The sequence below is a fragment of the Protopterus annectens genome, chromosome 5.part0, assembly GCF_019279795.1.
Source record: "Protopterus annectens isolate FY-2018-M chromosome 5.part0, PAN1.0, whole genome shotgun sequence".
Lineage (NCBI taxonomy): Eukaryota > Metazoa > Chordata > Ceratodontiformes > Protopteridae > Protopterus > Protopterus annectens.
Genome location: NC_056735.1, coordinates 1,161,715,731 through 1,161,731,832, shown reverse-complemented (window position 1 = coordinate 1,161,731,832; position 16,102 = coordinate 1,161,715,731). Strand labels below are relative to the sequence as shown.

The 16,102-nt window shown below is 43.0% G+C and overlaps 1 protein-coding gene across 3 annotated transcripts in view; it reads left to right on the top strand.

Moving 5' to 3' along the window:
• The window catches only part of LOC122801567 (U2 snRNP associated SURP domain containing), a 2,423,494-nt gene that overhangs the window by 1,929,691 nt on the left and 477,701 nt on the right, over positions 1-16,102 (top strand). For all 3 annotated transcript variants that reach the window (XM_044071008.1, XM_044071006.1, XM_044071007.1), the window contains 2 exons: positions 917-983; positions 1,090-1,256. In XM_044071008.1, the coding sequence (XP_043926943.1) occupies positions 917-983; positions 1,090-1,256 (234 nt within the window). The remainder of the gene's footprint in view (positions 1-916; positions 984-1,089; positions 1,257-16,102) is intronic.

Here is a 16,102-nt window from a genome sequence, read left to right as displayed (position 1 = left end):
AACTCCTCTGTCCCCAGGTGTTTTTTCAGCTTTTCATGGGCACTTGTTTATTTTCTTTTCCATCTCCCTCTGTTGTCTTTGTAGTTCAGTAAAGGGAGTTAGATTGCTCTGGTCCCGCATTCCTATTTGTATGATCTCCTGGCATGCCTTAATGCTGTTGTGTCTGTGTTTCTGCGCATTGGAGACTAGTCATCCTACATGCTGAGCTGTCATGGTCCCTAGTGTTTTATCACTATCTTGCCTTAAGGTTCTGAAAACTAAAAAAAAGAATCGGTGTTTCAGTTTAATTGGAGAAAGGCTACCCTTCTTTGTTTGAGTATATAAATTTCCTGCTTTTATTTGTTAACTTTTAATTATTTTCTTGTGGCTGAAAATGGCCTGCTCAGGCCTCCATTCTCTGCTTGCTAACAAGAGCCCATTCTCTTTTGGGTCTTTATTTTTCATTTTCTTTTCTGTCAGTGATTTATTTCATGGTGGAAGGGTTTGCTTACTTCCATCTTTATTCTGTAGTGAACAAAGGTAAGAGGAGCTGGTATAAAGTTATTGGCACATCCGTGATCATATAATGCTGTATGGACTGTTCTTTCTGCTTACCACTATATTTTGAAGCATATGTTCAGTTATGGGTGCTCGCCATTTGTAGGAGTATGTACATATACTTTGGGTATTTAATTTTTCTTTCTGAGAACATCTGAAGAATTATTAGCACAGTAGAACATATCCTAGTTTGAATGCAGGTTGTGTAAGTTTCATAGAATTTTGTCAAGGTTGATTTTCCTGAGCAGACAAATGAACTGATGTTTGCATCTGTGTGTAGTACTGTATGTTGTAAGAATGTATACATAGATGTACATGCAGCCAGGAGCAGTTGTAGCTTTCTGCTATTGCTACTTACCTTCCAAATTCACTTTTTCAGGTTCCTTTTTGAGAATCAGAGCCCAGCTCATGTTTATTATCGGTGGAAACTTTTCTCCATATTACAGGTAATTTGGAATGGAAGCATATGTACAAGTAAATAAATGATCTAGATGATAATCCTCCAGACTGTTTAAAATAGTAAAATACTAATGCTGATGTTTTCTACTGTAGGGAGAGTCTCCTACTAAGTGGAGGACAGACGATTTCAGGCTGTTTAAAAATGGCTCCTGGTGGAGGCCACCACCTCTGAATCCTTACCTGCATGGTATGACTGAGGGAAAAGAAGCAGAACCATCAGTTGAAGAAGAATCTGTTAAGAAGGGTGGACTCCAAGAGGAGTAAGAGAAGATAAATGTTTTATTTTCTTTTATCTACGTAATCTCTTGTTTCTTTGACTGCAACTGCACTTAACACTCCAAACTTCACATTAGTGGCAGTTTGTCTAGAGAGTTTGCTTTTTCTTAAATTTAATTTATTTATTTAGTAGTTGCCTTTTCTGGACTAAGATGCAACTATTTTTCACAGGTGTGATTTATCCATCGTCACATATCTGTTGATTTTTGTGCATTTTTAGTTGTCCCAGAGGTTGTCCAATACATTTAAAAGCACCTCACTTTTTATCTGTTAATGCTATATTGCTGCAATTTACAGTGGGATGCTGAAAGCACAGCATTCTCGAGCTGCCTTTTTAACTCTTCAGGACACTGTTCATTGTAGTACTCTGTGTCTACATTATCAGAGTCTTCAAGCTCCCTTGAGAGCCTTTCTGTTACGATTTTGTCTCAAGGTTTGTAAGCCACCAGACACCTTTGTATCTTAGTGAAGCAAAGTTATTGTGATGATGAAATCTACAAAGACCTGCAGTATGCTTACCTTTCTAATTGACCACCCTGGTTATAGAAAGGTAGGTGACCACTGAATTTAAGAAAAATCACATTAATGCATAATTTACTCCATGACATTGGCATGAAAACAGAACTACAATTCTTAGACTTTAATAATGCTGGATGTATGCCAGGCTTTTTTTTTTTTCCTTTTTAACTTGTATGAGTTCTGTTGCCTTCATGTGCTCGTTGTAGTAGTCACTTTTGCAGTCTTTACTATTGGGCAATCTTGCCTTTCATGTAGCCTGGGGCTAGCTAGGCTTCCAAAGCTCTCCTAGTTTGGGTAATGCCCTCCTTCTAGTGAAAGGGCATTGCTAACATAACAGGTGTATTGGCCAATGCCATCTTCAGTTCTTTCTTGCCCTACTGTTGCGTTTGCATCACAACAGTTTGTGTAACCTGTTAGCCAGTCAAATTCAGTCTTATGAGGATAGATAAGTACTCCATAGGGGATTTTCTTTTATTTGTTACACATGTATTGGTAGCTAACATGTGACACAGACTCTAGGACAATGGAAACTGTTTCTAAAGTTGACTGCATGAACTGTAGTAAACAAATACCACATAAAGATTAAGCCAGTAAGTGTCTTGTTTGCCTCCCTTTGTAATGAATTATCATTTACTCCGAACTTTGCTTCCAGAAGGCGTTCTCTGCCCAAAAAGGGGAATGAGTCTGGTTTAGCGTCCCTGTGCTGTTTCTCATGACCCCTGGGAGTCCTATTTCTTAAAAAGGAACATTCAGAAATGAGGGAATAGAGCAAGGAAACTGAGAATATCATCAGTGACTTAAAGTTTCTTTGGTCTGGAGAAACTGCTAGGAGAGGTGATTTTGCAGCCCACAGTTACAAAATCCACTATGTCCAAAGCCGCTAGCATGACCATCCTGTAGGCTGTTGTGCCTTCAGTGTTTCACTTGTCCTTTTGAAGTGATATCTGTAATGTACCTTCAACAGCCACTGATTCTTCGACCACCTAGGACCTCATTTTGACAGTTAAAGGGGAAGAGGGATCTGTTGGATATACAAATGTGAGGAGGTTTCAATGGACCAGATTGTGATTTCATTTGTCTGCCTGAGATTTGATGCCTCGGAGGCTTTCTGTGAGCATGGCAGACACAAGTCACCAAAGTCCAAGTAGGTGCAACTCAGCTTGGGCCAGTCAGTGCCTCTGTCCACCCCCCCCACACACACACACACACACACAGACACACACCCCTGGTCTTTGACTTTGGATAATTTGGTTCATTTGACTTAAACTCTGATGTCTTATTTTACATGTAAGAGGCCTGAGCCGTATATGCCATTAATGTCAGGCGTGCCTTCCAAATGGCGAAGGGTGGATAATCCCTTAGGTAGAATCTGTTATTCTATGGCTGCTTAGGCAGGTTTCTATCAGTCAAGGCCCTAAATTCAGACACCGAATACACCTTGTCCTGTGCTTCCACACTAGACGACTTTTCCATTGGAGAAATAAGACAGACCTTTCAGTGGAATTTCAAGAAATATGCACAAGCTTAAAGGTATGGGACCTTCATGGGTTTCCCTGAACATAGGCCCTTAGCTGTCCCTGCTGTACTGAAGGTCCTGGAGGATATCTTTGAGAATGCATCCTTTACGCCTGTAAAACAAAAAACAAACAGCTGGAAGCTGTAATAGAAATGCCACATGTTTTATTAAAAAATTTAGTACGATAAGCGCTTTCGTCTCTCCCAAAGAGTTTGAGACTTCATCAGATAACGTAAAACAAAAAGCACCCTTCTTCCATAGAAAAAAAGATCACATGATGTTAATTACAAATTAATCCATTAAAACATTTAGGTGATCCAAATTGGTTTCTCTTAATCTTGATCTTTGATCTTTATGTCAACAAGGGAGCAGTTTTATTTCCAACCAGGAACAACATTCCAAATAATAAGAGCGGAGAACTGGCCAGATTTGGGAGAAAGATGTACATGGCTACTACCATGGCTTTTAGGGTTTTAAACTACCAGTCCCACTTGCTCTCTTTCCAACAGATGATGTTGGAGTGGATGAGGACCAAGGTGGAGGAAACTGAAGATAGACCTAAAGCAGGTGTTGCTGGACCCTTGTTATCTCTCACTGTTTTTCCAGGTGACCAGGCACTCCTAAGTCATGTAGTTATGATGCTGTTAGAGGCATCTTACAGGGCAGCAGTCACAATGTCCATCATTAGGAGATGTCTTGTTGAGGACCCTTTCCCAGGACAGTATGAAGTAAAGGATCCTTAATGCCCCTGTATGTAAGAATTTCTTCTTTGACCCCCCCCCCCTCCACCACACAAGAAGTGTACAGGAAACTGGAGAAGGGTAGAACTGACCAAACTGTTAGGCAGATTTTTGTGCTTCCTAGGTACAGCAGCAATTCCAAGCCAAGACCTGGCCCTTCAACCCCAGGCAGGAATCCACCACAAAAGGAAAAAAAGTATAGAAAACAGTGGCAAGCTAAATACTAGGAGAGAAGAGAGATCACCCATGAATCAAGCTGGCTCTTCCTTATTTTGTAAGCCCTTCTGTCTGGATCTTCTGGATTTAGGCACCTTGGGTGGATCTGGTTGGTGGTGGATGCCCATTGTGGTCTGGGGTGTGGGGGCTTGTCTCTTGGTTCTGCTGGGACAAAAATTATGTACCTTTTATACTGTTAGTATCCTTGCACCAAATTGGATAGCATTGGCTATAGCCCTAGGGGAGGAAGATCTTTGGAAGACTGTCCACCCACTGCCTATCTGTACAGCAGGATATTCCAGAAGTGAAGACTGCAACAGTGAAACTATATGAACTTCTACAGTTATGGTAAGTTTCTAACACAAATGTACTTTTTCCTTGCTTACACTTTAGGTTTCTCCAATTCATTTTCGTTTAAGGGGTAAGAGCGGCATAGTGAATTCCATCATACTGGATTTGGAGATTTTTCTCTTGTGGCTTACATTGGTCTTCCTCCCTACAGATGTGATCATCTCACGAATAACACATACTGGGTCATATAGGCTTGCTTTTGTTTGCCAGAACATTAATAGTCAGCTCACTGCAGTTATTGAAATGCTTTGACAGTCAGCTTTTTGAGACCTTGTCGTATGCTTTTTCCATGTCTGAGAATGCCCAGATGTTCATCATACTGATCAATGCTGCAGTAGCCTTAGCTGTATGGGTTATATCCTGCATAAGATATAACAGCTTGTCAGTTTCCAAAGTTTTAAGGCACCTTTCAGGCACCCAAAACCATCAGTCAGCTGGAGCTGAGCGGACTAAAAGACAGCATTTGGCCCCAAGCCCTTCAGAGCTTCCCTACTATTGAAGAGAATGTTCCTCTGCAGGCTTAAGAGGATCAATCGTCTGCTTAAGCTGTTCCTTTGCTGGGCAGATAAGTTTCCTTTCAGGAGAAAAACTTTCACGTTAAAAAGTTTTTTGTTTGTTTTACTGTACTTTCCTGTTTAGGAAAATTATTTTTAAGCTAGGGGTTTAGGGTTTAACAGACTACTACGAGACTTTACTACTTTTAAATGGGAGCGCATTTTTTCCTGTTAGTTTAAAAGCTGTTTAAAGTAATGGAAAAACATTTTTTCTGTGCAGAAATTGCTTATTTTACTTGTTTGGTCTGGCAGTGTTTTAAGGTGCTTTATACTGTTTCACTCCCTGGGCGGCCATGGTGATGCAGTGGTTAGCATTGCCGCCTCACAGCAAGAGGTTCTCTGGTTCGATCCTTGGCTGGGGTGCCTTCTGTGTGGAGTCTGCATGTCCTCCCTGTGGTCGCATGGGTTTCCTCCAGGTGCTTCGGTTTCCTCCCACATCCCAAAGACATGCTGCAGGTGGATTGGACACTCTAAGAATTGGCCCTAGGTGTGTGTGTGCGTGTGTGTGCCGTCTGTGGAAGGTTGGGCGCCTGGTTGGCAACTCGACACCATAAAACTCCACTGCCAGTCATGAGCGGACAAGGTGATCCGCTGTGGCGACCCCTAACCGGGAAAAGCCGAAAGAAGAAGAAGAAGAATACTGTTTCACTCCCTCTGGCTTTCACTGCTTGTTTTTTTCTGGGAAAGAGGCACCTTTTTTTGTGTGAACGTAGACCAAACTACCAGTCCCACAGTCAGTCCTTCTTCCAGCACAAAAAGAAAGGTTAAGCAAACAGCCTTTGCCAACACAGCAGGCTAGCAATTTGCCTCAGTCGCAGGTGTGTGACTGTGCTGTGGCCAGAGTTTGTTCCTCAAACTACTCATCTTTTGCCCTGGATCTCTTTGGGTGTAACACATGCAGTCACTATGGACTGAGAGTTGGCCACATCCTCTGCATCTTTTGGCCCCCATAATGGACAAGGGAGAGCCATTCTTGTTGATCCTTGGAGACGGAACAGGGAAAACTTCCCCGTTTTGTTAAAATGTTGTGCCCATCCCTGGGAAAACTGCTGCCACCATTAATAACACTGTTGGCCACATTTTTCCTGTAACAAAAAAAAGTAAATGAAAACTAAACATTATCTACTCCTCCTCAGATTTCCTTAGACAAGAGTAGTTTACTGGGTGTGGCTTGGGTTTAATTCAGGTTATTTTATCTTTCTTATAAGGTGGTTTCTGGTAAAATAAATAGATTACCACTTTTCATGCAGAGATTTAAGATTCCGAATCTGGACAGGAAGATTGGGGGGGGGGGGGCAGGTGCAAGATTTTCGCATCAGTTTTCTGATTCAGACTCTGAGGAGAGCTCAGTTTCTGATTCTCCCTCTGAGAGTTTCTCTTATCTCTGAGATTATTTCCAGAATCTGATAGTGTTTTCAGTGGGACAACATTGAGGTTTCTCAATCTATGAAAAAGTAATACAAACTTTTCCAGAAGGAATTTAAAGAACCTTCACCATTTCCACTAGACATATTTCATGTTTCACTGTTGCAGTCATTACATTTGAGTTATCCCTGCCAGGGTAGCCCTCGGCCCGCCTGAATACCAGAGGCTTAGTATGTCTGCGTCGGTTGCTGTCGCTTCAGGATTGACATCAGGTCGTCAGTAGTATAAACTAAGGCAGCCGATGCCATTACATCAGTCTTTCTTGCCGAGGAGCCCGAAGCAGAAGCAGTTTGCATGGGTGCCCTATCGGCCACTACCTGAGTTTCGTCTTCTGAATTGATGCTGAAGTCTTCTAAAGCTAAGTACCCTGTTAGGGATCCTTTTTTCTTGCATTAACCGGTCAGAAAAAGTTAATTGTCTCGCCTGTGGAAAGCAAATATTACACCTTGACTTCCATTTTTACTGTCACCTGTTTATGCCCAGACCACAATGTCCCTCGCTGTCGCTTTTGTGCTTTGTTTAATGCCAGAACTATACGCTGTTGGGCACTTATTGTAGCTAAATATTTTTGCTTCTCAGTCCTCGTATTCCACCGGAAATAAAAAAGACCACAGTGAAAAACTTCTCAAAAGCCGACTTCACACTTCTAAAAACTAGTGTGGCCTCCTTTAAGGCCCCTGAGCCAGTGGTAAACATTACTCAAACCGCTGAATCACTTACTAATGCCTTCTACCAGCACCTGCAGGACTGCATGGATCAGGCAATCCCAAACAAAACAAAGACTCTCTGTACCAAAGGCAGGCGTCCAGTCTGGTGGACCCCAGCCATAAACAAACTCTACAACAAAAGGAGGAAGCTATTACAAGATAGAGCTAAATCCTTAAGAGGTAAGACACCTTTGATCATTATAAGTAAAAAGCTAAGAGCTCTCATAAAATCATCCAAAGCGAATTTTGAGAAAAAAATAGCTAAGGACTCAAAAGACAATCATAAGGCCTTCTTTAGCTATGTTAGAAACCTGGGAGGAAGCTCCCAGATATGCTCAGAATTAGTTCAAAACGATGTGAAGATTACTGATCCTACAGACATTGCCAACATACTGGCTGACAGGTTCAGTGCAAACTTCACCCCACCCTACCCAAAAGGAGATATATCTATACCAAATGATAGTAGCCCCCCAAACATCTCAAATGCCCAGGTGAAAACTGCTCTCTCCAAGGCAAAAAACACTGCATCCATGGGACCTGATGGTGTCCCCGGATGTGTACTCCACAAACTCAACGAGGAATTAAACCCACAGTTAGGACAGCTGTTTAATCTCAGTCTCACCTCTGGATACGCATCCAGGAGTGGCGCACAGCGACTGTGGTCCCACTTCACAAAGGCGGTGCCTCCACCGACCCTGGAAATTACCGTCCCATTAGCTTGACAAGCCTTATCTGCAAAGCCATGGAAAGGATCATAATGGATCTCATAAATAAAGACATAGGGAATTTGCAGACTCTGGATCAAACCCAGTTTGGCTTTGTCAAAGGCAGATCATGCCTTCTAAACTTGGTTGACTTCTTTGAACGGTCACCAAGGCCATTGATGAGGGTAAGGCAGTCCATACAGCCTACCTGGACCTAGCAAAGGCCTTTGATACAATACCCCACTCGGGTATCATTGAAAAACTCATCAGCCTAAAGGTAAACCCATACGTCACAAGATGGGTTGCAAACTGGCTGAGTGACAGAACCCACAGGGTCAGAGTTGCTGGCGCCATGTCAGACTCAATGCCTGTCACAAGTGGTGTCCCACAGGGCTCAGTCCTGGGCCCACTCTTGTTCGGCATCTACTTCTCAAGTACAAGCAAACACAGGAGGGTTATGGCTGACCAAGTTTGCAGATGACTGCAAACTGGGCGCCATAGTCGAAAACACATCTGACACAGATATCCTTCAGAAGGGCCTCACAGAAACGGATAACTGGTGCCAGAGCCATGGCCTAAAGTTAAATGCCAAAAAATGCATAGTCATACCCTTCGGGAAAATCAAGGTTATCCCTAGCTACCATATAAGAGGCAATCCACTGAGCACAGAAGAAGTTATCAGGGACCTGGGGACCCAGGTTGACAGTAACCTTTCATTCGACACTCATGTTGCTAAAATAGTTAGGAAGACCTTCTACATTGCCCACCTGATCTTGAAGGGATTCACATCTAGATCAAGGGAGGTCATAGTCTCCCTGTACTCATCACTCATCAGACCAATGATTGAGTACAATGCCCCATTCGGAATGTATCTGACCCGACACTTGCAGCAGCTGGAGAGGCCCCAAAAGTTCCTCACCAAAAGGATAAAAGGTCTCAAAGATATGTCTTATGCTGCCCGGCTGAAAGAACTCCAGCTCTATTCAGTCGCCACGCCTGCTCAGAGGTGACCTGTGCCTGACATACAAGGCCATGGCAAACCCAGATTTGATGAACATGCTTCACCTCAAAAAATCGAAATCTCTTAGAGCCACAAGGGCAGGAGACCTAAACCTAGACACAGCTATTAATAAGACGTGCTGGAGGGATAGATTCATTACCCAAAGACTCCCTATGCTGTGGAACAAAATCCCAGTATATGTGAGGCAGAGCACCTCGCTGGCTTTGTTCAAGAGGAATCTTGACCAATGGATGGGAGATCGCAGATATACCCCAGGGATTACCTCAGTGTCTCTGCTCAACAGAGGCACTGCAAAATAATGGGCATAGTTTCTCCAAACTAAAGGGGTGGCGTAAGCCACAAAACTATGGGCTAGGCTTGTAAATGCCCTCGGGCAGATAGCCTAGTATAAACCTATGAACCTATGAATCTCAAATGCTTAAAATGGCGGAAGATCTTATTATACTTATTAGGGGAAGCTAGGCTACCCCTTCCAAAAGAAAGAGACTTGTCCTCAGTAGTTTTATCTGAACAGGAGTCTAATGACTCTGAGGATGTTCTTCGTGTTTCACTGTTGCAGTCATTATATTTGGGTAATCTGCTGGCAGGTTGCCCTCAGTCGGCCTGATTAACAAAGTCTTGGGTCCTGCGTCGGTTGCTGTCCCTTCTTCCATGACGTCAGGTCGTCAGAGATATAAAACATGCAGCTGATGTCATTACCTCAGTCTTTCTTGCCGTGCGGTGCCCGAAGCAGAAGCAGTTCGCAAGTGCCGGTCGGCCGACTCCTGAAATTTTCTTTTTCGAGTTTCAGAACTGAAGTCTTCAACTTAAAGCTAAGTACCCCATTAGGGAAACTTTTTCTTGCTCCTTGCCGATGTTAGTAAAAGTTAATAATTGCATTACTTGTGGAAACCAAATACCTCATAAAGATTTTCATCTGTACTGTATTCCTTGCCTAGGCCCTGACCACGACGTACTTTGCTGTCGGTTTTGTGCTTTATTTAATCAGTGCACGATCCGTCATCGGTACATTTTTGCCTCTAAATATTTTGGTTCTCGGTTTAATTATCCAGAAATGAAGTCTGTTAGCCATCCGACTACCGGAATTTCGAAAAAACACAAAGATAAAGACAGAGACAGGCCATTGAGGTCTAAAACTGCCAACAATGCTTCTCCTATGCCAGTCGCCAGTTCTCTGGTACTCAGTGAGGCGCTTTCACAGCCCCTGATACCCGCTACTTCTGACTCGCAGGCCTCTACTGACCCATTCAGAGTCCGGTATGCCGCGAGATACATCAACTATGGAACCCACGGATGCCTCTACCTTGGATGGGTCTGGAGCCACTGTGCAGGCACCAGCTTCTGAGGGTGTATTCAGGCCTACAGACTTGCATGTCAAACCAACTCCACCTTCAATACTAAGGCCTAAATCTCTATCTATGTCAAAAAAAACGACACCCAGGCCACATGTTCAGGCCCCTTTGCCTAAAAAACACATGATCAAAATGGCTGAAGACCTAATTACTCTAATCAGGGGTAGTCAACCCCCTCTTCTAAGTGGCCTAGGCCTGAGCTTGACTATGACTCTTCTGATCAGGACTCTCTTTCTTCTGACTCTTCTAATGACCTGGATTTGTCTATACCGAGTTATGAGGATTCTGATGCAGAGGATTCCATTCCGTATGCTTCCCCCCCTGAGGATTTCTCTTTTGGTGAAACTTTACATACCTTAAGGGAGCATTTCCACCGAGAAAGTCAGGAATTCTCTGATTCTAAAAAGAGGCTTAGGCATTTTCTTCTTTTACCTTAGCATAGACCTTTGGCTATACCTCCTGTACTAGACATTGTTGATGATGTGTTTTCGGAATCCAGTATGGCCCCTGATTCCCTGCCTCCAGCTCCTTGTAAACCTGACAGATACTACAGGGTTCCTGAGTCCCACAAGTTCCTTTTCAAAAATCCTGTTGCAGATCCTGAAACCATTTCTCAAGGGCCTAAGGGCGTTAAGGCTTCTACTGCTAAAAATCCTACCCCTTCTGATAGAGACTCCAGGGCGCTGGATAGATGGGGTAAAAAGGTTTATACTTCTGCAACCTTGGCTATCAGGGCTTTAAACTGCCAATTTCATATGTTAAAATATCAACAGCATATTATTGGACTGCTTAAACAGAAAATGATGTTGATTTCTGACTGTGTGGAAAATAAAGATTTACAGGATTTATTGCATTCTGCTGAACAAGTTGGAAAACATACTTTGCAATGTGGTTTTGATTCTTTAAAGGCCTCTTGCAGGGCTGCTGTTACTGGGTATGTGCTTAGAAGGCATGCTTGGCTTAAGGAGCAATCTCTGTCTGATCATGTTAAAACAAAATTATTGGATGCTCCTTTAAATCAGGACCGCCTGTTTGGAAATAAGGCTGAAGAAGTTTTAAAAAAGATGGAAGATAAAGCTAAATCTGTGCAAACTGTAAAAGATTTCTTACAAGTGCAATCTCCTAGATTTAGTAGGCACTGACCTACTAAGAATTGGTCCTTTCCAGCTCCTTCCAGATCCTCTCAAGCCAAATCCAGACACACCAAAAGCACCAGCTTTCAGTCCCAAGGGACTCTCAGACCTAAGCAATGGGGGGCCTCCACTTCCAAATCTGGAAATAACAAGACACCCCCCTATGGTAAACAGTCTCAATGACTTTCCTTTAAAATTACGACGCACTTACCTTTTAGCCGCCCCTTTGAGGGGAAAGATTGCTCTTCATGCAAAAAACTGGGAACTCATAACCCAGGACAAATAGGTTTTAAATATAGTGTCCCAGGGATACAGATTTCATTTCCACACGTTGCCAACACCAAACGGGTGGCCAGACCTGCCCCCAAATCAGTGGGCAGAGGCTCGGAAACAAGTACTTTCCCTCTTAAACATGGGGGCTATTCAACTGGTACCAGAAGAGGAAAAGCGGCAAGGATTCTACTTCAGGCTCTTCTTAGTACCCAGAAAAGACAAAACATGGCGTCCAATTCTGGACCTGTTTACTCTAAACACCTTTCTGGACATTTCCAAAATTCAAGATGCTGACTCTTCAGTTACTTCCTATGCTAGGCAAAGATGCCTGGTTGGCAACTCTAGATTTAAAAGAAGCTTACCTGCATATCCCAGTCAGGGAATCTTGCAGAAGACACCTACACTTCAAAGCAGGCTACTTGCATTATCAGTTCTCTGCACTGCCCTTTGGCTTGTCTACTGCTCCCAGGGTATTCACAAAGTGCCTGGCTCCAGTAATTGGATTTTGCAGGCAAAGAAATATTCAAATATACCCATACCTGGACAATTGTCTAATTCAGGCAGAAAACCAGGCCATACTTCTAAATCATCTGGCATTTGTAAAAAAAAGGTTCTAACCTGTCTAGGGTACACCATAAACAAAAAGAAATCACAACTGGTACCCTCTCAACAAATTACATTTCTGAGTGCAAGCTTGAATACAACTACCCAGATGGTTTTCCTCACGCCAGAAAAGCAAATTCATTTGGTAACTTACTTCAAACAAGTGGCCACAAAAACCCTGCTATCTGCAAGGCAAATACTGCAAGCCTTGGGGTTCATGGCCTCCTGCATTCTTCTAATTCCATATGCAAGACTGCATATGAGGAAACTACAGTGGTACTTAAAAAATCTATGGAGTCAACATTGTCACAGCCTGGAAACAATGATTCCTATCATACCTTGCCTGCACCTGGAGTTCCTATGGTGGGCAGAGGCCTGCCACCAAAACAAGGGGCTACCATTCAGACTACCCCCTGCCGCCCAAACCCTAACTACAGACGCATCAGACTATGCATGGGGGAGCTCATCTGGCAGGGAAGTGCATTCAGGGCAAATGGAACCCAAATCAAATGCACCTACATATCAATCAAAAAGAAATGTTAGCTGTACAGAATGTTCTGACAGCCTTCAAGGACTACATTCATCCAGGACAACTTATGGTAAAAACGGACAACAACACGATTATGTGGTACATAAGCAGGGGGGGGGGTACACATTCCTACCCCCTCTGCAGACTAGCCATGGCATTGTGGAACACGGCCTTGAGCTACCAAGTGCACCTACAAGCTCAATTCCTGCCAGTAAAACCGAATACACTGGCAGACAGATGGACTAATTAGAAATCTCATGGACCCACATGAGTGGAAACTGGAACCACGGATTTTCAACATGTTGACAAGCAAATGGGGGAGCCCAGACATAGATCTATTTGCTTCCCCCAGAACTACCAGTTCGACAAATTTTGCACAAGGACTCCTCACAAAAAAGCCTGGAAAGTGAATGCTCTGTCCTTCAGTGGGAAAAACCAATCAGTCTACGCCTTTCCCCCTCTGCCTCTGCTCTCCAAAGTTCTGCTAAAAGTCAAACAGGACAAACCAAAAATGATTTTGATTGCTCCAGACTGGCCACACCAACACTGGTACCCACTCCTGCGCAGTGTGTCACAAATAGCTCCACGGCACCTGCCTCAGACACCTTCCTTATTGTGTCTCAGCAGGAGAACCAAATTCTGCATCCTCAGCTACCAGCATTGAACCTTGCAGCTTTGCTAATCACTTAAATTCACCCTTAGCATTCCTCAGCAAACCAGTGATGGATGTCGTCTTGGAGGCGAGAAGACCTAGTACTAGAAAATCTTATGCTTACAAATGGAAAATATTCTGTGCTTGGAATCTATCTCAAGGAATGAGTACAGCAACACCCAATTTACCTCAGATTTTACAATACTTAACTGAGATGCTTCACAAGGGCCTGTCTTTTTTCTCCATTAAAATCCACGCCTCAGCCATTTCAGTTCATTATAACACAGAACCTCCCCTCTTCTCTCATCCTCTGCTCAAGCAGTTCCTCAGAGGGGCCAAAAACTTGAAACCACCCAGGAGAGCTCCAACCCGTGCCTGGGACCTTAACTTTGTATTGGAGAAACTCACTCTGCCTCCTTTCGAGCCAGATGCTACTGCAGATTTAAAATTTCTTTCTTGGAAAACTGCCTTCCTTCTAGCAATCACTTCAGCTAGAAGGATATCTGAGTTACAGGCCCTTATGGCAGTGGAGCCTTTCATCATTTTTCATGCGGACAGGGTGTCACTCAGGACCAATCCATCCTTCATGCCCAAGGTGGTATCCAGTGTGGCTCTTAATCAGTCCATTCATTTGTCAACTTTCTTTCCCAAACCACAGAACAAAGGGGAAGAGATTCTGCATTCATTGGATGTGCACAGACAACTTAGATTCTACTTGGACAGGACTAAAGCTTGAAGAAAATCTGAACAACTGCTGGTAGCATTTGCCGCAGGGGCAGAGGGAAAGGCTATTTCAAAACAAACCATTTCTAAATGGATAAGTCATTGCATTCATTTCTGCTATAAGCACCATGGAAAACCTATCCCCCAGGGGATCAGATCTCATTCCACCAGGGCTGCATCTACTTCTGCAGCCTTTCTCAGAGGTGTTCCTGCCAGGGATATTCTAGAAGCTGCTACCTGGAGTTTAGTTCATATTTTCACCAAGCATTATCATTTACCAATTTTCTCTAAATCCAGAGCTGCTGTCTTGCAGGGCCTTGTAGCTGGTCCTAATGCTGTATAAATCCATCCTCCCAACCATAGCTTTGGGAATCTACCCAAATGTAATGACTGCAATAGTGAAACACGAAGAACATAGTACAGTTGTGTACACTTACCATAAATGTAGATGTTCGAGTGTATTAACTGTTGCAATCCTGGTTACCCTCCCTCCAGCCCCGTTTTTCTCTAACTATATCTCTACTTTCTTTTACTATGCTTAAAAGCCTTTTTGGTGTATTTGCTTTTGGTTGAAGGTATATATTTCTGTGTTTTAAATTTTATTTTGCTCCCCATTCGGGGGGCACCTGACATCTGGGGCAAGAAAAACTGAGGTAATGACGTCGGCTGCATGTTTTATACCCCTGACGACCTGACATCATGGAAGAAAGGATAGCAACCGACGCAGGACCCAAGACTTTGTTAATCAAGCCGACTGAGGGCAACCTGCCAACAGATTTACCCAAATGTAATGACTGCAACAGTGAATACACTCAAACATCTACATTTATGGTAAGTGTACACAACTGTACTTTTCTGAATATGAAGACATGCAACCCGTCTGCTTATGAGGATTCTGATGCAGAGGAATCCATTCCTTCTGCCTCTCCTCCCAAGGATTTTTCATTTGGTGAAACTCTACATACTTTAAGGGAGCATTTCCAATGGGAATGTCAGGACTATCCTCAGTCAAAAAAAGAGACTCGGGGAATTCTTAGATTTACCACAGCATAGGCCTTTAGCCATTCCTCCTGTCCTGGATGTTGTGGATGATGTTTTTTTGGAATCCAGTTTGACTCGCAGGAAACCTGGCAGGTATTACAGAGTCCCTGACTCTCACAAATTCCTTTTCAAAAATCCTACTGCTGACCCAGAGGTCATCTCCCAAGCACCTAAAGGAATTAAAGCAACCTCATCTAAGAATCCCACCCCCTCAGACAGGGATTCCCGAGCTTTAGACAGGGTAAAAAAGTATACACCTCTGCAACTCTTGCTATTAGAACACTAAATTGTCAGTTCCACATGCTGAAATAGCAGTATACCATGGAACTCCTCAAACAAAAAATAACTTCCTTTCCTGTTTGTGCAGAAAATAAAGAATTGCAAGAATGAAGAATAATAATAAAGAGTGCACCATGCGAAGCCAAGCTGAATAAAAACTCCAAAACTCTTCAAATAAAAACGATAATCCACATTTATTAGAAGACAGACATCAAAAACTGCAGTAATATAAGCGCTTTCACGTTGCTTCTCAACGCTTCATCAGATATAAATGCAGTAAAAAAACCCCCACCTTTTATACAAGAAACATAATGACATCATAACACTCATTAAAGCAATTAAATAATTAAATCGTAGCAATTAAGTAATAAAAGCAATAAGACCTGATGAAATGATCATTATCAGTGCTTCAGGGACCTAGACATTAAGAAAGGCTTGATGGATATCCTTTCATTAAGCCCAAATCTATGGGCTTGCAGTTTCATTATCCAC